A 23,385-nucleotide genomic window follows, 5' to 3' on the forward strand; every position below is an offset into this window, starting at 1 on the left:
AATCAACTGTTGTCGACGAGTTGCTTGTGATTTCGAGTATAATCATTAATATACTGAGTACAATTATAACACTCCATAATATCGACAAGCCTTTTAGTATGCCAAGCCATACACTTATTACTCACATCACAATTCATGTCCCCTAGTATATAATAAGGAAGTTGCATATCATCAATATTTTGCATTACATCTTCAAAAGCATTAAAAATCTCAAGTTTCGAGTTTGGTGGTCTATACCAACATATTACAAGAAAAGACTTTTGATTTTGAAGTTTGATTTCAGTAACAATTATTTCCAAATCCATATTTTGACAGAATTCATCCTTCCGTACAAATATGATATCATTTTTAATAAACATAGCAACTCCTCCTCCGTTCCTATTTCGGTCGCGTCGTAAACATGTATAACCAGGAATAGACACCTCATTATCATCAATGCTTGAGCATAAGTGAGTTTCACTGAGAGTCATTATGTCTATATCACTTTGAGTAACTATAGATCTTAATTCATCAATATACTTTAATAACGACAAACAATTTAAATGGGCAATTTTCAGTCCCTTATATGATTGCAGTCTATTTAACTCAATTTGAACAGGGTCATCAAACACGTGATCAGAATTAAGTGACCGATTTAAAACAGGGTGGTTTACGTCATCAAATGATTCATTAGAAATGGATTTGTGTGTTCATATACATAGTTATGCTTGATACGTTAATTTGAGAATGTTATTCTTTCTCTTGTATATGTTCCGTCCGCACTCTATAGATGTAAATGTACGATGTAAGATTTGGTGTGCATGATCGAACTGTGTTCCTCTTTTTGTCTACATACAAGAACTGATATAATAATGAACTTGAATTACACATATTCTTGAATCTTGATTCTATCTCCATTTGCCATTAGATATTTATTGATTTATGGAGCTCTTCCACAATTGTTATCCTTCTCATTGTCAGTACATACTCATCTCTGAATAATTCAAATTTGATATTTTATTGAGTACCTATGTTTCTTCGATTACATAATGTACCTCTACAATATATTGCTGCAAAAGGCATAATAAAACATGACCATTATTATATATTTAAAATGAAGCTTGAAATTCTGATAGTGTTGATATTTTTGTATTTTTAGGAGTTTATCGGTTTCGAAGAGTGCATGCAGGATGAGTTTTATGTTTTCATATCAAGTGCAGCTATCATAGAATCTGTTGAGCAGGATAGAGAAAGATGGAAAATGAGGAATTATGAGTGAATTCGCATGCGAGCAAAATGACAATAATGACACCCATAAAAATTGCGACAAAGTAAAAGTCACAAATAACAGAGTGCATGAGTATGAAAGATGAGTAAATGCAAGTAATTTTTACTGACTGGCACGTCTTTTCCCCATTTTTTAGCGGTATCCTTCATCTTAGAACAAACATTCATAGTTATTATGAAAGAAGTGAACTGAATTTGAATTAAAAATAATGTGAAAAAATAAAAAAGTAAGTTAAAAAGTAAAAAAAAAAAACAGTAAAAAGTAAAAAAATATGAAACACAGTATACCGAGTACATGTATTACCAAATGATAGATGTCCACATGCAAAAGTGTTAGATAATGTATCCACAAAACAAGGGGGGCAAAGAAATCTTTGGAACGATCAACGACAGCTCTAATAACAATACTAAATGAAGATGAAAACAATGACAACACGCTTTTTAGAACAATTAAGAGAAACTGGCTGGTATTATCATCTTAATTATCACTAAATGTATTGTAATCATCACAACAATCATTACATGACAATTAATTCCAATTAATAAGGTTATTGTTGATAAGCAGGTATAGCCCTAATAGTATTTGTATAAAACACATACGAAAATGAAATAGCGACGGTTCGTAAATACACGCGTATTGCACGTTACCTACTGTGTAACAGCGCGGGTCTCACGAACCGGCGTAATACAACTTACGTCGGTTCGTGAGACCCGCGCTTAAGTACATAACCTATGGTGCGCGCAAGAAACGATGGATTTACGAACCGACGCAGTGAGTTTGAAGACAGAAATATCATATTTTTTTTTTTTGGATTCACACTAAAATTACACTATGGATAGGAAGAACAATTTCCACTCTCATCACCCTGTCAAAATTTTCACACACAAGACAGGAAAAGTCATTGAAAACGTTGTCTAAAACTTATGAGATCTTTAAACAAGATTTTCTCAGAATTGCATTTTCGCTCAAAAACGAAATAGCGTCGGTTCGTGAAAACACCGACGAAGTATCCTGTCTGGGATAAACCTGAATTACCCTCTCAGGGCTATTCAGCGGCTCAACAAAACGTTGCGATCGTTATCGCTATTCTCGTTGCCGGTTGTTCCGATTTATGACTAAAAATTTTGCGGATTTTGCGAGCGCTGGACGCTGGCCATGATCTGGGTAACCTCATGTCATCCACACAGCCCGCGCCGTTTGTATACACGAACACCCACATGCAGGCCGGACAAGTCACAGCGTCACATTCAGCCGGGGAGATAACACGCACAGTCTTCGCACATCGCGATAAGATGGTTTTGAATTTGCGCAAATCGAAACCAATCTGAGCTACACTAAGTGCACATAGTCGTTGCGGGATGATAACACACACACAAACAACAACAACAAACAAACAAACAAACAAACAAACAAACAAAATACACAGTCCCCCTCTCAAATTAAAGCTGGATCTATTTCCAGTTATAATTCTCCAGTCCGAAGTAGATATAACACAAAATGCCTCCTTGGTCTTCCAAAAAATGCTGTCAGTGCAGTCACGGTAGTGTATATTCCATATTTCAGGGTGGTGGAAAGAGAATATAACTATGCCTGATTAGTGCACAGGGACAAACCGTACCGTGCTAATCATCCGTGATCTCACTGGCAGCTGACTGGTATCGAGGAAACCCGACTAACAAATTAAGATACAAACACAAAAACAGCGTCACTCCCCCACACCCTCCCAAGAAAACTGCATGGTACGACTTGTATGTGTTTCGCAGTGATTTTCTACAACAAACACTGCCAATCGAAACTGCCAGAACAGTCAGGGTAATAATTTTTTTCAATGTCACAGGACTTTCCCAAGATCGACGCAGGCACGTGATCAATGCACATTTTGATTTTTCTTATTACCTGCGTTGACACATCTTCTAATGTCCCCGAAAGATCATACTACAAAGAGGTAAGCATCGATGTCATCCTACACATTGTATTTCCAAAATTTACAGTTGTGATTTCATGTACTTTGAGTATAATGTGGGATGAGTTAGGGTCCTTCTCACAGCAGCGAGCATTAGCCCACGAAAGCGGCGGCCAAGCAAGCAAGGCGAGCCACAGAGCAATACGATCACCTGTCGGCCATTTCACGTGGGCTAATCAGCCCTGCTCAAGCACCGAGAGGTATGACAACCCGAAGTTATCATCCTGATAATTATTCTACTTCACACGGTTCTTCAACTGCTGTCGCCAACTCATTCTTCCATAGAACAGCGAAGGATTGGAATAATCTGCCGAGTAATATAAAGCAGATTCATAAATTTGACACATTTAAAGAAGCGCTCCAGCGTCACCTCCGTTGTGATTAACTGCACATCACACCACAGTGCTGAGTGATACTCTATCCAGAGGTTTCCAGCATATTCATCCAGATCCAGATCCAAAATTGCGTCTGCGGATGCAAGCGGTATGTGCGCGTTTTCTTTTTTTTTTTTTTTTTTGTTTTTTTTTTCTGTTCCAGTAGCGATAGCCTGACAAAGGCAGACCGGATTGAATAAGGCTAAGTGGACAAAATTTTTGAACATGTCGTGCTATTACAGAGAGCGTGTGAATTTAGCTCGCCGTGGATTATCCTGCAAAAGGGTATTATGAAAGAAAAGACTAATAATCTTCACTTTGAGGGAAAATGAGCACAATCCGCGCCGAGCAAAAAATACCGTGTGTGTTTAAACGCAGACAAGTCGAAGCGGTTTTGTCGGTTGCCACAGACTTTACACGTGACGATTCGCTTGGCACTGAGCAAGATTCGGCGAGCTCGCTCGGTCCTCCCGTTTTATCCTCTATAGGGTATTTCGGCGTTATCCTTCACAGGATATTTGCTTGGACTGATAACAGAGGAAAATGGATTCAAACTTACCCATCTTAATTGTTTATCCTTAACAAAAAATATTGATGAACTGCGACATCTTGCCAAGAAAATGGACATTGATATATTTACCCTTAGTGAAACTCACTTAAATGACTTCATTGACGATGGTAAAATTAATATTGATTCGTGTTACCTTATCCGTAAAGATAGAACACGTGCAGGTGGAGGATTTGCTATCTATATTAAGAATACCACTGTATGTAAAGAAAGATATGATTTAGCTGAACCTGACTTACAAATGATAATTTCAGAGGTTATGGTTTCTAGTGCAAAATCATTCTACATAATTGTATAGTATAGGCCACCAAATTCAACACATTTGAAAATGTCTTGCAAAAAAAAAAAAAAATGGATGATACTAATTGTGTTGATATTGTACTAGGCGATGTGAATTGTGATTAATTTATTAGCAAACCGTAAATCATGGCAAACTGAATGTCTTGTAAATCTAACAACAATTTTGGTCTTGCTCAATGTATTCAGTCACCCACCAGAGTAACAAAACAGACCAGGTACTCTTATAGATTTGATCTTGACAAACAATCGTGACAAAGTTGTTTCAGTTAAAGTTATTCCTGTCACAATGAGTGATCATTACGCCATTTATTGGCTAATTGTCACTTATTGTCTCGATAAAGGGGACGTAGTTGGAATACTTACCCTCGATTTTCAAAATGCATTCAACACTGTTGATCACGATTTGTTGCTCTCCAAACTCAAACGTCTAGGGATTAGAGAAGTATCACTAAAATGGTTCCACAGTTACTTAACGAACCGGACACAATGTACTGTAGTTAACGGTATATCGTCTACAATGCAACCGTTTGAGTGTGGTATACCACAGGGTAGGAACCTCGGCCCACTGCTCTTTGTTATATACGTTAACGATATGTCAACCTGTCTGAAGGATTGTAACGTCTCTTTGTACGCCGACGATGCGTTAATCTATGCGCAAGGCAAGAATGCAAATAGTGTTGTCGATACGTTGAATACGGAACTTAAAGTAGTGTATGTACGGCTTAATGATAACAAATTAGCACCGAATGCGAAGAAATATTAATTTCTGATGATAGGTTCGAGGAAATGAATCAAACAAGCTTCTGTTACAAGCGTTTATATAGGACAAAAACAAATTCAGCGAGTACGAAAATGTAAATACTTAGGGGCCATGTTAGATGAACATCTGTACTAGACTGCTTAAACAGAATCTGTTATCCAAAAGGTGAATAAGGATACTTATTGTTGTGTGAAAATTATTTGCTTCAGGATGGTCTCATATTCAAGTAATGTGCAGTTTTCAGGTTAGCATGCCTGTACATTGACGGGGCCTTAAACTGCACATTTCTTGAATATGAGACCATTCTGAAGCAAATAATTTTCACACAACAATATATATATATATATATATATATATTTATATATATATAAGGTACTCTTAAATTAATCCCACAAGGATTTGAACAATCATCCCCTGCATTCCCGTTACTAGCCATCTTAGGACCAGAATCTCTAATTCGTGATTACGAAATTTTGTTAAAGAAGAAATTTATAGGAAATAGTATCATATAAATTGGCTGTTTTCCTTCAGTTAATGTTATTTTGGTTAATTTCTGAAATAAATCATGCAATAAAGTTGTCTCTGCATTGAACATAAGAATCTTCATTTTTACCAAATTTGAGCACTGGAAAAAGTTCGATATGGCTACGAAAAGTGTCAAATCTGCGACGTCACTAAATGTGTATGCAACCCAGTGGGATTTACGAAGGCAAAATGTGTGCACTTTTCAGGAAATTGGTTTGTAATTTGTTGTCAATCTAGAATAAATCGTCCGCCAAAACTATATATACACGTCGCGAAATGGTTTGTTTGTTTGTGTTCATCGGAATCGCTTTTTACACCCATACATTTACGGAAAAACAAAGTTTTAAAAGCACAAAATCTATTGGCGCGCCCATAGAGGGCGACAAAACAGACTGATGCACTCGGGCTTGGACTGGATAATTACCGCTCTCAACGGTGTTTATTCAAGTTCTTTGGCCGAATACATCAGTAAGCTTGACCGTTTATGGCATATAGACGTCTACAAGCCCATAACAACTCTTGGACCTGATGGACCACTGCATGTCTGGTACACATACATGGATCCCCTGGAGCCAGATCAGAATCTGTACAATAATGAATCTGCATAATGAGCAATGTATGGTGTACCCAAAGGGCAAACCTCATAATCAAACAGAGTGAACATGGTATGGTATCTTTAAACTGAAAATGCAATGTTAAATCAAATGTTGAAGGAAACATTCTCCCCCCAACAAAAGAGAACTGTTCTTGTTAGTCTCAATTCACTTACTCATCATACCCTTCAGCTGGGTAAATGACCACAGTTTGTTAATGGGTCTGCACAGTTCAGAGTCAACAGTCTTTATCTTAACGTTCCTTATTTGTCCATCCGCGCATGGGTACACTTGCACAATTCTACATATTGTCCATTTTCCTCTTATTGCATTATGGTCTGAAACCATGACTACGTCGTCAACGCGAACATTACGCTTCTCAGTTTTCCATTTTCTGCGTGGTGCGAGCAATGGAAAAACGTCCCTGTTCCAGCACTGCCAGAACGCGTTCACGATCTGCTGAACAAACTCAACGCGATGTCTTGGATTGCGTGTTTCTCTAAATGGTCCCTGTGGTACCATGCTCGAAGATCTTCCGAGCAGTATGTCGTTTGGACACAGGTAGGAACCATCGTCTGGGTCGTTCGGGATTCTCCCGATGGGGCGCTGATTCACCAAATTCGCGACTTCTTGCAGACACGTTAGTAGCTCGAACGGCATCAGTACCTGGCTGCCAATAGCTTTCTTCAGAGCGAATTTGCAACTTTTGACGAGCGACTCCGCGCAGCCATTCTGGTGAGGCGCTGAAGGTGTCCCCTCTCTGCGCAGAAATCCTTCAGCTCGCGCCCATTCCATCCCCAGACCATCTCTCGTAGTTCTCTCTCAGCTCCGATGAATTGAGTCCCATTGTCGCTCAGCAACCGAGCTGGTAGCCCTCGAATGGACTTAAATCTGCGGAGCACTTGCAAAAATTCCATTGTCGAACAGTCCACTGCTAGTTCCAAGTGCACCGCTCGTGTATTAAGACAAGTGAAAAGTGCACCGTAATGCTTCGTCGTCTTGTTTCTGCCAACTTTCACTTGAAATGGGCCAAAATAGTCGTCAGATGTGAAATGGAATGGCGGGGTGAATGGTGCCATTCGTGCATCGGGCAGGTCCGCCATCCTCTGGTCCTCCGTCTTAGACTCATTCCTCCGGCATATTACACACCTGTACTTGACTTTCTTTGCCAGTTTCTGCCCTTGAACTATCCAAAATTTCTGTCTGATTTTGGCAGTTGTTGTCGCTACTCCGTGATGTCCAAGTTCATGCATATGTCGTGTGATCAGGAGTGCAACATTATGGCTTGCTGGCAGTAGTGCTGGGTGTTTCGTCTCGTACACTGTCTGCAGGTTTTGCACTCTACCACCTACTCTGATCACTCCTTCATTGTCAGTTAATGGAGACAGTGTTTTGAACTCTCCCTTGTTATATCTCACGAGTAGACTTTTCTGAGCCTCCTTTACCCAGTACTTTTCGGCTTCTGTCAGTTCTGCGGGGCTTAGAGTACTGGTCTCCTAATTTGGCTGTCCCTTCTGAGTCCTAGCCTTCAACAGTTGGATGAATTTGAAGACATAGGCAGTCACTCTCACCAATCGTCGCCAACTGGAAAACCTCTTGCAGTCGATCGGCCCATTCTCTTTTGTCACTGTGAGAATGGATTGCGTTTTCCGTTTTTCCTCATTTGTGGCTCTCTGGTCTGTTACCACTTTGTCTACTGGCCACTCTGCCTCATGATGTCGTAGGAAGTCAGGCCCTTGCTTCCACTCATTCTCCAGTTCGTCAACCGGTATCCCTCTCGATACCTTGTCTGCTACATTGACTTCTCCTGGTATGTGTTTCCACTGTGATGGATATGTGAGAGTCTGGATTTCTCCCACTCTACTGGAAACAAATGACTTGAATGTTCTGGCTGGAGATTTGATCCACTGCAGTGTTATCATGCTATCAGTGAAAAGAACCACCTTCTCCACTTGCAGTCTCAACTCTTTACTGATATTCTTGTACATCCTACTAGCACTGCTGCTTGTAGCTCTAAACGAGGAATCGTCAATGGTTTTAGTGGCGCAACCTTTGACTTTCCCGCTAGAAACCTCACTTCATAGTCGTCATCACTTCCAATCCGCCATCTCAGATAAGCACAGGTACCGTATGCATTTTCAGATGCATCGCTGAAAATAGCCAAAACTGGTCTGTCTACAGCAGCTGACGGCGTCAGACATCGAGCTATGGTGACATTGTTTAGATTCTGCATCTCAGCAAACATATTTCTCCACTCCGCTTCGTCTTCTCTAGACAAAGGATCATCCCAATCATAGCCTCTCTGCCAGAGTTTCTGCATACCGATTTTTGCTCGAACTATGATTGGTGCAGCATATCCAATTGGGTCAAATATGTGAGCGATTTGACCCAACACCTTTCTCTTCGTCAACTTAGGCGTTTCTTGGTCATTATCGCCTGATGTCACGTCTCCCGACAGCTTCATCTTGTATGAAAACGTATCTCGTTCTCAGTCCCAGACAACTCCAATAACTTTCTCTTTTGCTATTTCCTCCAGAAGTTTCACCTTTCCATTTTGGACTTCTCCTCCAAGTTGACGATTTGGTGACCAGCCTTTAACTTTGAAGCCTCCTTCAGCTAGCTTCTGATCTACACCCGCTGTCAGCTTCTCTGCCCGTGCCACAGTCTTCACGGAATCGCAAATGTCGTCCATGTACACATTTTCCTTCAGTGTAGATGCTGCCTCAGGATGAGTACCTTCTGCTTGTTCGGCTGATAACTTCAAAGCAATCCGTGCCATTGCTGGTGCAGGTTTATCGCCAAACGTTACCCCTTGCATCATGTAGACATCTGGTTCTCTCTTACGATCCATATTTCTCCATAGGAATCTGTGCACGTGTTGGTCTCTCTCTGGGATGAGCACCCGATGGTACATTTTGGAGATGTCTCGGCACAGACAGCAACTTCGTTTTCTCTGAACCTCAGTAGGACTCCAAACAAACTGTTTAGGAGATCTGGGCCTTTCATCCAGTAGCTGTTCAAACAGTGGCCGTGGTATGAAGCTGATGAGTCAAATACTATCCTAATAGGCGTGCTCTTCTTTTCGGGTCTCAATACTCCGTGGTGCGAGATGTAGCAGACCGGTCCTTCATACTCTTTCATTGTCTGAGCATCTCTTTGATCTGCATATCATAAGCTTCTGCATACTCTGGGTTTCTTTCAAGTCTTTTCTCAGTAGACTGGAGAACTTTCTCTGCTTGGATCTTGTTGTCTGGCAGTAATTCGGGGTCCTTGTTCCATGGGTACGCAATCTCCCACTGCTTCCCGACTTTGCGAGCAGACGATCTGATCAGCTGCTCCTCTACAGCTTCCTGGTGACTCATACCCGTTTCTTTGCAGTAACAAGCCTCTGATTGGATACCCTCAGTTTCAACAGTCCAAAACTTTGTCAGATCTACAGGACCTGCAAGCTTTACATGTAGTACTACATGACCGTGTACAGCATCATCTGGTGTGGTTCCAAAGATGACCCATCCAACTGGAGATTTCCTAGCAGTACAGCTGCATCCAGCCTCTCGTACTTCTCCGGTATGAAGCCTTGCGTGATCTATCCCGACCAGCAAATCTACAGCTCCATTCCCTCTGTGTAGATCCCCAGGTTGTATGTCAAACTTCCTGGCCAGCTCCTCTATGTTAACTGCAGCAATATTTTCGCTGATGCATGGTATTCCGACTGCAGTTATCAGGAAAGGTCTATTGGTACTGTTCAACTCTCGGATAGGCACTCTATACTTCTGTGTTTGGAGGCTTTCTTCTTCTCCGCCAATCTTGCTTATTGTGATTGTAGTCGGCACTCCACTAAGCTGCATCTCTGAAGCCAGGTCTTGCCGAATTTAACTGATCTGAGACCCTGAATCCAAGAGCAGATTTCCTTTCCATTTCGTTCCCTGGTTTCCGTGCAGCTCCACTGTCACAAGCGGAAGTAAAGCACCAGTTGAGCTCACTGAAGCTACCCCAAATCTGTTGTCATTGGTATTGCCTGTAGCTTCATCTTCTGTGTGCAGGAGCGGATGATGGTAAAATTTGCACCTCTCCCCATTCTTGACCTCAGGGCATTGTTTCCTGCGTTTACAAGTAGACATTGTGGTCTTTACTTGCCCTTTTCAAGCAGCTGAAGCAAGCATGGTTATCTTTCATGTACTTCCATCATTCTCGTGGCGTCTTCTCCAACAATTTCCTGCATTGGTCAACCCAGCGAGTTGAAGTTTTGCAGATCCAACATCTGTGAGACTGTGGACGACTGTTCATCTGAGTTGAAGATTGGTCTGGCTGTTTCTTGTCCAGAGAGCGTGCGACATGACCAACTCTTGACTGTGTACGATGATCACTTCGAAGGGGGGGGGCGTACATCTGATCCTGGTCTTCATTTCCACACTCATCTCATTTAGTAGCACTTGTAGTGATGCAGGATCCTTTTGGCTTGCTTGAAACCGGAACCAGACCTTCCTGTCATCAATCCACATCTTGCTCTCGACTAAGGATAACATGTGGCTATTGTTCATGTCATGCTCTTGTCCGGTCTCCTTTAATGTGTTGTAGCTCCTTCTCAGGAGATGGACTAGTTCACAAAAGCGGCCATCTTCATTTACTTTCAGTGGTCTGAATCTGTTGATGTCATTTATTATGGCATCTGACACGAATCTTGGATCCCCGTAGATTGCGCCTAACTGCTCCCAGGCATCGTCGTAGTCCGATCCAATCCCTCGAATGATGTCAAATGGCTGACCCTGTAGGCATGTACGAAGAATTGCGATGGCATCCCTACTGTTGTATCTTGATTCGACTAGGTGTACAAAGTCCGACTTAAAAACTCTGTAGTCTCTCACGTTGCCCGAAAACTTGGGTAGCTTGGGTTTCTCTATGGCGCATGCGGAGGGACCAGGTGTGACAGGGGCTGGTGATACCTCTGGCGTGGACTCTACTACCTCGTCATCACTGCTTGTAGTCGACTCGGTCACGGTGTAGTCATTGACCGAAAGCTTGATTTTCAAGAAACTTTCTTGACATTCCATGATCCACTGCTCTTCTTTCTCGAACTCGTCGTCATCTTCGACAGTTATGCTATAAGCCTCATGAGCTTCTTGCAGGTCAGTACAAGCCTTCTCATATTTGTCGAATGCTGCTTCCAATTATTTACGTGGTCTTTCCCTGTCCATCATCGTCTTGACCTCTTGACCGAACCTGGTGAGCCTGGCCTTGGCTCCTCGGCGTTTCAACTTCAGTGCGTTACTGTCAGCCATGGTAGTTACTCAGCAGGGTGCCCCTCAGAAAGTGATGATGGTTACTCAGCAAAGATTCCCTCAGACCCTGAGTGGTGATTACTCAGCATAGCTCCCCGTAGAACTTGAATGGTGGCGCGCCCATAGAGGGCGACAAAACAGACTGATGCACCCGGGCTTGGACTGGATAATTACCGCTCTCAACGGTGTTTATTCAAGTTCTATGGCCGAATACACCAGTAAGCTTGACCGTTTATGGCATGTAGACCTCTATAAGCCCATAAAAACTCTTGGACCCGATGGACCACTGCATGTCTGGTACACATACATGGATCCCCTGGAGCCAGATCAGAATCTGTACAATAATGAATCTGCATAATGAGCAATGTATGGTGTACCCAAAGGGCAAACTTCATAATCAAACAGAGTGAACATGGTATGGTATCTTTAAACTGAAAATGCAATGCTAAATCAAATGTTGAAGGAAACACCTATCGTCAGCTCAAGATTCACGATTGCCGCGATCTGCTGTTCCTTCGTACATACGTACAGCCACAATTTGCTGTTATTATTGACACAACAAATCGATCATTGTGGGGCAACTGCGTATAGCTGAGGTAATCTTACAGATTGTGCATACTCATGACGGATGATAACTAAGTCAAAAAGCTGTAATTGATTGGAAATCACTTTTACACTCATAAATTTACGGAAATACGACGTTTGAAAAGCACAAAACCTAATGTAATCAGCTCAATATTCGCGATTGCCGTGATCAGGTGTACGCACAACAGTACCAGCAGAATCGGCAGTGAAGAGGTATTCCTTGATGCCGTGCTTTCAGCTTGATTCTTCTTCGAAATGGCATGATGAAGGTTTGTTAGATAAATGTGACCTTCTTTTTCTCTTGTGTGTTGGATTAAATTCTAATTTCTACCTCAACTTGCTAAAAAAACAACAACAGTCTAACAAAGCGGGAAACTGCAACATTTCCGTGCTGAGCAGCAGTCACGATACACGTGTTGCATGCAAGCATTCACCGCTGCTGCAGCGATCCCCATAGTATAACACGTAGGTTGCTTGTAAACAAGGGGGTCCTCGGCGCAGTTGACTAATCGTGAACACGTATTTCGATCACAAGGCTGTTTACGCGTCTTGAAGACGATTTGCATAAACTTACGCATGTTTCAGACGAATTTATGAATGGAAGTGAGTAGCATGACATCATGCCATGACCATATTTGCAATAAGCAGAGGTAGAGTTTTCTGTAGGTACCAAATGTGTCGGGGTTCAGCGCAGAATATCTAAAACACGATCGCCAAAAGAATCGTCATTTTCGCCGTAAGCGAAGGCGATTTGGTCTTTAGACGTAAGATTTTGGCCAACTTTTGAGATTGACATCCCACTTTTCTCTTCAAAATTCCACATTCTGTAGGTTGTATTTCGAAATGTTGTTAATATCAATTAGAAAGTAGAACATTTCCCCTACAACGTGATACCAAAATGTCAATATGGTCCCTGAGGTAGGTCATTTTTTGATCTTTTTCGGGCTGTAGCGCGAAATCACATTTGCCGAGAAGTTTCGGGTTTTGCCAGAGCGGGTCTCATATAGCCGTGCGGCAAATTAGCTCATACACATTTGGTGACGTCGCTCAAATCCGATGTTTCTTGTAGCGAACGGAACTACGTGGCCATTGAAATTGGGTGTCTTTTCAATCTCAAAAACAGTTTGGGGGTAAAGTTACATCGTCTAAAAGGTGTCCAGTTTTGTTAACTAGCTTCTTAGCTTTCCGTATACGATATCAAACTTGTCATATTTCTAGATTCTCTATAAATTTCTGCTTTAAATAATAAATATTCGTTCTCATGACGTGCACTTTATCGCAATTGCATGGGAGCATTGGATTTTTGAAATAAGTCAACTCTTAAAGCGATCTTCTGTGTTTTGTTTTATTTGTTTTTTTTTTAATACGGACTTTTACCTGCTCGCCCGCCCCCCCCCCCCCTCCACCATGCATACATGTAGACTGCGGCTACACACACTTTTCCAACTATGCCACAATATGAGTGCACCAAAACGATTAAATGCAATCGGAAAATACAGAATCTCCCTCTTGGGGGGGGGGGGGGTATGGCTTATCAGCTCCTACCTTCTGTGATTGACAAATTTCCAGATAATCAAAAAAAAAATGTGCACCAGATTGTTGAATTTCAGTTCTAAAACTGAAAAACAATCCCTGGAATATGAGAGAGGTATATTGCCACCCTCCCATTGCTTGGTACCCTATATAGACTTAGTGCACTTTAATAGGGGAATCACAACTTCCGAAATTTCCTGAAAAAAAAAAATTGCTTCAGATCGTTTTATTTCAATAAAAAAAAAGTTATTTAAATGATACCATTTTATAGCAAAATTATTCCATAATAATCGACATTCAACCATCTTGCTCTACCGTAATCATGTGGGACTGATTCAAGTCCACAAAAAGCGCAAAAACATGCATCAAATCGCAAAAAGAAAAACATCAAAATACAAACAGTTTTCAGCGTTTGAGGGAGGACACCCCCTCCCAGCCCCCCCCCCCCCCCCCCGTCGCTCGCTCCGCTCGCTCCAAAATGCAAAAAGTTCTCAGGAGGGGGGGGGGGGGACCCCACATCCTTCCCCCCCCCTCGCTCGCTCCCTCGCATCTACCCCCACCGATCAAATCCTGGCTACGCCGATGATAGGCCCCATTATCAACTATGATTTAGTCTCTCAATTATCTATAATACTTCTTTTGTTACTTGTTTTTTTATCAGAGAAAAGTGTGCACCAGATGGCTGAATTTCAGGCCTGAAAATACAAAATCTTCCTCGTGAAGGAGGGGAATACCCTGCCCTCCCCCCCCCCCCCCGATCCGTCACACATATACACATACCTATATACATTAACTCCAAGTCCCTCCCCACCCATCATTATTAAAACAGAACGATATAACCTTGGGAATGATTGCTTTATTGACGTAATCAAGAAAATTGAAAAAAAAAATATCTACAGGAAAATATCTACTACATCATAACACAGAAATGGAAATCCCTATTACCATTTTATTGATTTTATTTCAGTATAATTAAGGCTACGTTTTTGGGAATGGGGGGGGGGTCAAATCTCCTCTCGGTCAAGAAGAAAAAAAATCAAAAGGCAGGAGAAACGACAACTGTAAGGTCTCAATACTTTTAAGGTCTGTCTGATTTTACGCCGAAAGTCGGCTGACAAGCAAAAAACAAACAACAAAAAGTCTTCATATTTTTGCTGCCACTTCCCTCCCACTTTATATTTCATGCAAAAGAGTCGGGAATGCAGACATTCTATCCCTTTAAAGGGTATTTGGGTGGAGGACGAGGGAAAAGGCCCCCTCCCCCTAACCAAGCTGTTCCCTCCCCCCCCCCCCCCCTCCAGGCTGCGCCGTACCGGTTGTAGACTCGTAATTGTGGTGAAGGTGACTTTCGCCTATCACCCCCCCCCCCCCACTCCTCAGTGCGGATTTACACCGTTGGAAAATTGAGTTTTAAGTCAGATCACTCATCTGACTTTAAACTCAATTTTGTCGACTCAGCCTCCAGCGACTTTAATGGATCCTTTTGTTTTGCCGAGTCATATATCTATTATAATCATTCTATATCATAATGATATTTGATGTCGTAACTATTACATTGTTTTTACACTGGCTCTTCGTTCTCTTGATGTTTCAGGAATGATGACACGCCAGGAAACAGGACCTGCATTGTGTGTCGTTCATGAAGACCATTTCAATGTGTTCCTGACACATTTTTCATTCGGATGGCTGACGATCATATACGACTGGCTATTTGTGAAATATCTCAAGTATTTGTGTATGCCCTATCTAACGAGAATGCTTTCGAGGGAGAGTGGCACTGCAGTGTTGGACGTTTGCTTCTACAAAAATGTAAAGGGTGTTGACATGGTAGGTATTAGAAGGTATTCTACGAAAATAAGAAAGCATTGTATACTTTTGGTAATGGCTTAGTCGGTAAACAGTGGCGTGCCTCCCTTCACGCCCTGTCACACCTTTCCGGGTAAGCTATGCGGGCTTGTTGCGAGTAAGGATTTTACATCACGCTGGAAAATTTTCTGTGGGTGGACAAGGATGGTGGCGAATTCCCTACTTGCGTCTTATCTGTTATAGGCATGATATTTACCTGCTACTTGCGCGTATTCCGTCTGACCTGCTTGAGAGCTGTGAAACCGATCCATTTTCAGCAAGGAATGACATACGGAGACTGCGAAGTACCTGCGTGGAAGTTGCCTGCGAGGTGCTGCCGCTAGGGGCCTCTTTCTGTGTTCTGCAGGTAACTCTGCGGCCAAACCCATGCGACTCATCCTGAAGGAGTTTTGAGCATGCTCAGTGCCGCACCGTGTCTGGGATATCCTTGCGGGTTGACTTCCGGGAAAATGTTTTGCTACCCAGACCCCCAATTATGGCAGCTGTTGGTCCACACCTGACAGTACATAGCGCGTATCTCGCCCGTACTTGACCGGAGGTGCACAGGCAAGTCCGGTTTACTTGCAGCCAAGTTTTGAGCATGACCGAAACTTTTTTTTTTTCGGGTGCAAGTCGCGGAATAAAATTGTTCTTCGGAAGGCTTGCCCGGAAAGGTGTGACACGGTCTTTACAATCATAAAGAGCCTGTTTCGGATTCAGAGGCTAAGTGTTATGTTCCTTTGGTAGACTGAGGCCTCTTTGCGTGCTAAGATAAAAAAAAAATCAACAAATCCCCTTTTAATCATAACCTTCAATGGTCTAAAACATGTCAAACTTCGTTATCGAAAAGTATCAATAACATCAATCACTATTGGGTTAACTACAGGTTGTTCTTTAACCACCAAGACCAGTCGTATTAATAGCATAATTATCACGTCACACTTATGTACATGTTACGCATTGTTGTTGTTTTATTTTTCTGTAGTAAATCAACATGATATGTCGTGTAATTATGCACTTGTGTAATTGATAGAGATTATATTTTTTTCTCTCTTTTTTTTTTTGGCATTGCATTGCGTATAATGATAAATACACCAATGAGCGGGTCATAAGATATCCATGAATCTGTTTAAAAAAATGTTGTATTTTTATGATAGTCCATTATTGATCTCTAGAGACTAAACCCATAACAAAAATAATGCAGTGATATTGTGAAGGGGTCAAAAATCAGTTCAAGAAGACTCAATTATGTCTGTGCCAGGGCATGTTGACAGTTTGTACGTTGAAAGCACACCATGAGGTTAAACAATGTGCTGTAAACTTACATTTTTGTTCCTTGTATTCCAGTTGCTTCCATGTTCTTGTAACTTGATTGTCATATAAAAAATAACATTTCGTGATTCAGTTTACTGCTTGCAGGAGTTTGCTTTTCAATTTCTTTGAAAGCTCCAATTATTTCAATTGTTAAAAGGCCTACAAGCACGCAGGTTTTTTGTTTGTATTTTTGATGAGTGTTTTATTTTTCATGAAATAGGTTCAGTTCATAAGTAGATTTAACCCTATTCTAACTGGGCTATTTGAAACCAAGTTTGTACTGGAGGGGGGGGGGGTCAATTGCCGCAAGATTTTTCCTGAACATAGAGGCGGATGTCAACTACAAGATAGCATGTCATACAATCCAAAAATATTTTCTAATTTTAGTGAATTAATTATGCAAATTTATGCATGAAATCATATTCTCCCCTGTAACCCCATTAAAAAGACTGAAGGATTTCTAAATTTTTGTGTCAGAATTCCTCAAGACACATTCAACAATTTTCTTGTAAAAAAAATAGCACAATCAAAATCAATTTCTTCTGTTTTTTATTGTTTTGGTAATTTCTTATGTATCTCATTGCTTTTTCAACCTTCTGTTTTCTATTGTTTTTTTTTTCCCAAAATTTATTGCAGGCACTCTTTCAAGCGTATCTACATTAGAATTTATTAATTTCAATGATCTAAAGTTGAAATAATTTAATTTATGTCAATTTAACAAACAAACACAATTTGCATTGGATTTGCACACGATACTATGAATATAGAGCCGTTTTCGGGTTGACATGCATATGCAAAGCATGACGTAACATCAGAACGAAGTACCCGGACGTCGCAAATCTGGTCTCAAAATATGCTTGAGACTTCAATAAAAAAAGTCGTGAAACGACGTGGCAAAATATTTGCGCGTTGCGGAATCGTGGCGCGAAACGCTAGACCCAGTTAGAATAGGGTTAAACCAATGAGAATACGTGTGATTTACAGTACCACAAGAATTTATGACGTTTACCTTGATCCAGTCCGAAACGTACAAGCAGCATAAAGGCGACCAGAAGACACAGCAACTTACTCGAGGCCACGAGCTCCTCCTGTCCAGTAAAACAGATGTCTTGGAAGTTGCCTGTACGATTCATGGTCGAGAGGACAACCCTGAGGTATTTATACGTGTCAGTGCAGCCATGGAATCGGTTGATTTTGCCACTTTTTTTCAACCAGCTTTCCTTCATCATTTAGATTTTTTTAGGGAAGAAAGAAAAAAAAGAAAGGAAAAGAAAATAACGGCGGGGGGTACCAACAGTATCACAAAAGAGCAAGCGAAAACAAAGACTAAGAAACAGATGTTCCAGGGAAAACTTTACCTCTCTCAGACGGCCCTAAATCAATAGAAGGGTTCAAACAATATAAATACATTTTTTTTTTGAATGAAAACAAGCAAACAGTGGATGTAGCGCCCACTTTCCGATAAAACTTTGTTGAAAGTTTGATCGCACAAAGAAGATCAAAGTGTTCATACTTGCCACCAGTTTTGACAAGTATCCAAGGGAAAGTACACTGTAATCTATATTCAGAGCACTTTTGATGAGTTTTGTTTTGTTTTGTTTTGTTTGTTTGTTTGTTTTTTTATCCAGTCATATAGAGGCACTGGGGTTTCAGCACGGTGCGGAGGGGGCTTGTGTCAATTTTGACAGACATAAAGAGTATTTAATCACCCTAATGCGTATCAGGTTTTGTGACATAGATAACCATGTGATTTAAAGAAAAAAAAGAACAAATATTGTCCCTCGTTGGTACCCTGTGGAGCCGGGAAATGTGCAAACGTGACACCGGGCAATACATTGCATGCAAATGTTTAGTTTTGCCGGGAAATGTGCAAACATTCCGTTCGACTATATTATGTATAGATGGAAGAGAACCGTCAATCAAAGCTGCGCACGAACTATTGTTATCTTTACACCTGTCTTTTGTCTTTCTTTTTTCAGCATTTTCTTGTAAACCCCACAACGAATTTTCACCAGATTTGGCAGATAACATCTTAATGGTGATATGATCGTAAATTGTTGAAATTGGTGTCCCCCCCCCCCCCACACCACTCCTAAGGAGGGGGAGGGAGAAGAGTTGAAGCCTCATGGTCCCTAAACGCTTGATATTTGTTTCTTCATTTGTCGAACCGAAAAAAAAAAATGATAGGACTAAGTTAGTCTGTGAAGACATTAAAGGGTGTGTACAGTTCTGGTCGAGGTGAGGATTTAGCTTTTAACGTTTGGCGAGATATTCAGAAACCACTCTATGAGATGTCAAAGAGCATGCAATTCTAAGGGGTATCTAAAGTTTATTTGATGAAAATCGGTTTTGAAGTGGCAGAGATATCCAAAAACAGGGTGAAACAAAGAGATTCTAATAAAGTTGTGGCCTGTCTCCTTTATTATAATTACTTTTTGGGATATCTCAGCCATTTGAAAACCAATTTTCATGAAATAAACGTTGAATCCTTCTTAAAACTACATGTTCTTTTATATACCATAAGAGGTTTCTCATTATCTCACTTAGTAATGTAAAAAACATGAAGAGTCTGTTCGCCGAAACCGATAAGTCTATTTTTTAAGATTTTGAAGTACCGTCTCTGTCATAAAGTACAAAATAATAACTCTCTTAAATAATATATTGGTCACTACATAAAAGGTACATAGCCTATTTAGTTATGGTCAAAAGAAGCAAAAATTTTCTTATAATTCTCTTTATTTTTCTTGACCTTTAATCGCAAATATCTCCATTTGGCAAATATGGACTTATCGTGTGTTTTTTTTTTTTTTTTTTTTTTTGTTGCGAACAAACTCTTCACAAGCATCCCCACCTCATCCAATACTTTAATGACTGAAATTCCATGTTTGATTATGGCGGACCCAGGGATGACCTGACCGGAGGTGAGGGGGAGGATTGAGGGGGAGGATTGAGGGGGAGGGGTGATTTTCCACATTTTCAGCATATTCTCGAAAAATCTAGGACGGATTTTCATCAAACTTGACAGGTACATACTATTGACAATATTATATTAATTTGGTCTCGTTGAAGTTTCAGCGTCCATAAACTCTGGAGTGTCTTTAATCTTCTTTTGTCAAAATGAGAGAAATAGGGCTAAATTAGTGCTATGAAGACACAGCGTAAATGAATAAACGTTCATGTTTGGTTAAAGCAGATCAAGGTTTCTCAAGATCGAGGAGGGCGAGGGCAAAAAGAGGAATTTTCCACATTTTCAGTATCTTTTTGACAAATATACGACGGATTTTCACCCAACTTGACAGATTGTATTTCTATGGTGATATGCTCGTAATTAGTTAAAATGAGCCCCCCCCCCCTCCCACCACACACACACACACACACACACACCGCCGAAGGGGGGGGGGGGTTAAAGCCTCAGAGTCCCTATACTCTGGTATTTTTATCTTCTTCTGTCAAACCGGAAAATATACAGCTTAGTTAGTGCTATGAACACACTAATGCCTGAAATTTTATTTCACATTTGATTGTGGCGGTTCGAGGGGTGTTCTTATGGGGGTGGGGGGTGAGTATAAAGGGGGAGAAGGGGGAGTTTCACATATTCTACATCATCTTGAGAAATTTTTGGTCGATGGTCACCAAACGTTTGAGGTAGCATCTATAGGATAATAGAATCCCACTTTCTTCGAAGGGGCTACAAGACAAATTAGTTCCCCTTCCCCAATGCGGGGTATAAGACCAGGGTAGGCCCAACGTCATAAGCATACGTCAAATCATGAAAGTATAGGTGATACAATTGTGTTCTATTACACTTGGTTGTACAGAAAATTTCTTCAAAAATGTGTTCCTTTTTCATAGGGTTTTAGTCAGGAAAATGTTGAATTCCACCCTAACGACCCCACCCCCTCGTCTTAGCCCCCTTTCAAGGGGCAGAGGTTTAGGGGTTGGGGCAGTGCTCATTAAAAGAAATTGAGGTCATATTACCAGATAGATACGCTACGTGCCAATATTGGCTAATATATAGTATATAAGGGTTTCAAGATGAAGCTAAATATGTGAAATATCCGCCTTCCCTGCCCTTAAGATTAATTGATGAATATCAACTATAGCACTCTATTTCAGCGTAGCCCCATCACCATCACTGTTGTATAGAATGTTTGTTTGTTTGTTTGTTTTTTTGAAGTTGAAATGGAATTTTATCACCCGAGGCATGCGTCTTGGGTTTTCAAGAAAATGACGAAAATGTGAAAAATTGTCGTCCTTCCTACCCCTCCCATTTGTGAGTATCCCTTCACCTGCCATAGTAAACTTGGACCTATATATCATGCATTTATTGTACTTACTAATAAAGCACGATACTATCTTTATATCTCTCCCACGAATGGTGAGAGAGATATATACTCACTCTCAATCCCTTAGGTTGCTATACCTCCCAACTTTGGTGACAATCTGTCATATATTTGTTTAAGAAGATGTTAAAAATGTACAAATTCTTCCTCATCCCGCACCAACCCTCCCCCCCCCCCCCCCCCCAATTAGGGCACCCCTCTTTCCGGTACACTTAGACATGAAATTTCAGTCATTTTTTTTTCTTCCGGTTTGACAGATCTAACCAAAAATAAAAAATAAAAATCCAGAGTTTAGCGAGTGGGAGACTTTAACTCCCCCCCCCCTTAATCGTCGGTGGGCGCTCGAAATGTAAACTAGAAATGTTAAATGTGAACTTGACCAGGAAAAGCTATGATTTAACGGACGTCTTTACGCGAATGCATTACGAGAATATGGTAGATCAGCCGTTGCAAGACATTATTAATATTCTGTGAAGTTGGGTTTTTAATTGATTTTTCTTCTTTTGTTTTTACAACATCAAAGCATTAGCTTCGCTCGTGATGTCAGCCCAATACATGTTTGATATCATGGATATTCCTGGCATCCTGGTCATTGCTTTTTCGTTTCATTTAGGATATAAAAGAACAAAACACTTGATCTTTTTTCTCTTTAGTTGTTATTTATGCATCTCTCATGACTATACACGCAGATATGCAATCTATGGACGCTATGCCATGGCGTTGACATTTCTCAGCTTTGCCAAACACGTATGCCCTCTCATACAGTAATTCACCCAAATTGTAAACGAAATCAACTACAGGCTGTGTTCATTGTATCAAGACGATAGATGCTTTATTGTATGATAAAAACAACGTGCTAACTGACTCAAACCCATTTTCTCACACAGCCAAAGATGTTGGATCGAAGTGATCTGGAGAACATGGTCATGGAAAAGGTGCTTTATTTCATAGTCAAGTTCCCGAGCGAATCAGAAATAGGAATAATCAATCTATTACTTCAGAGGGCACCACAGAGAGAAGTGAATATCACTTTTCCAGCGATCTTCGGAAGTAAGTACAGTGGAACATAATAATAGCAGTAAATCAGTCTTGCTCTTGTATCGACCAGCATTAACCAAACCAATTCAATCACACCTCTTATACATGACACACACTGTTCAAAATTAATGAAAAGATTCCTTTTTGGAATATTCAATCGCATGCTAAATCCATATTAATTTAAACAGCTAGCTGTGACACTTACACGAATATGAAATGTCGATGAAGTTTTATGATAAACCTCACTTTGTATGCATGTTTGCATATTATGTTTATCTTATACGCACTCATATTGTCATTATTCATAAATCATTGCATTTAAAGACAAGACGTAGAAAAAAGTTATGTTTATTTTGCGTAACTAATAGGGAAATTCAGGGAATTGTCATATACTGACACCAGCCATTCAAGCAACGCCGCATCAATAAAATATGTCATCTTCATGTGGATGCAATATAATATACATGACATATCTGCAGAATGTCACACATTTTGCTTTTACTCGGTAAACTTCACAATTTAAATGCAAACAATTGTGTTGGTTCACAATAGTGATACTGATTTAATCTAGAAAACGAGAGATATTACTTACACACAAAGACTGATAAGAGAAGAGGAGACCTTCGGTAGATTACATAGTATGAGAATATCAAACGCTACTAATTAACAGGTCATGGAAACATTGTGGAAATAGTTTGCAGCAAAAAAAAAAGAATGGGTACAGTAGAAGCTGGTTTACAACAACACACACACACATACACACACACACAAATGAAAATGGGTATAATTGAAGAAGCAGTTTGCTGTAGACGTAGATATGAACGGCTTCAGATATCTGCTTAACGTTGGCTGTTCTTTTCTTGCACCCTAGACATCACTTCAACATCGCCCTTTGAGATGGGGAATACCGTCACAACTTCACCCGAACCAGACCCATCTGTAAGCGGTGGAGCTTCTAGGTATTTGTGAATTTACTTACTGATGCTAAACTTCCTTTAGTATTTAGTATGTTTACGAACACGTCGTTTGGAAAGAGAAGGGGAACTCTCCATACAAGTTGTGAATTGACTGTGATACTATTAGTGACAGTACTCCATA

General features: G+C 40.6%; 2 protein-coding genes across 2 annotated transcripts; both read right to left on the reverse strand.

The window, feature by feature from the left end:
- Positions 1–7,036: 7,036 nt before the first annotated feature.
- LOC140246808 (uncharacterized) lies at positions 7,037–7,603 on the reverse strand. The gene has a single exon (XM_072326138.1). The coding sequence runs from the start codon at positions 7,601–7,603 to the stop codon at positions 7,037–7,039; it is 567 nt and encodes a 188-aa protein (XP_072182239.1).
- Positions 7,604–7,846: 243 nt separating this feature from the next.
- LOC140246809 (uncharacterized) lies at positions 7,847–8,338 on the reverse strand. The gene has a single exon (XM_072326140.1). The coding sequence runs from the start codon at positions 8,336–8,338 to the stop codon at positions 7,847–7,849; it is 492 nt and encodes a 163-aa protein (XP_072182241.1).
- Between the last annotated feature and the right edge of the window lie 15,047 nt (positions 8,339–23,385).

The sequence above is a fragment of the Diadema setosum genome, chromosome 3 (assembly GCF_964275005.1).
Source record: "Diadema setosum chromosome 3, eeDiaSeto1, whole genome shotgun sequence".
NCBI lineage: Eukaryota > Metazoa > Echinodermata > Echinoidea > Diadematoida > Diadematidae > Diadema > Diadema setosum.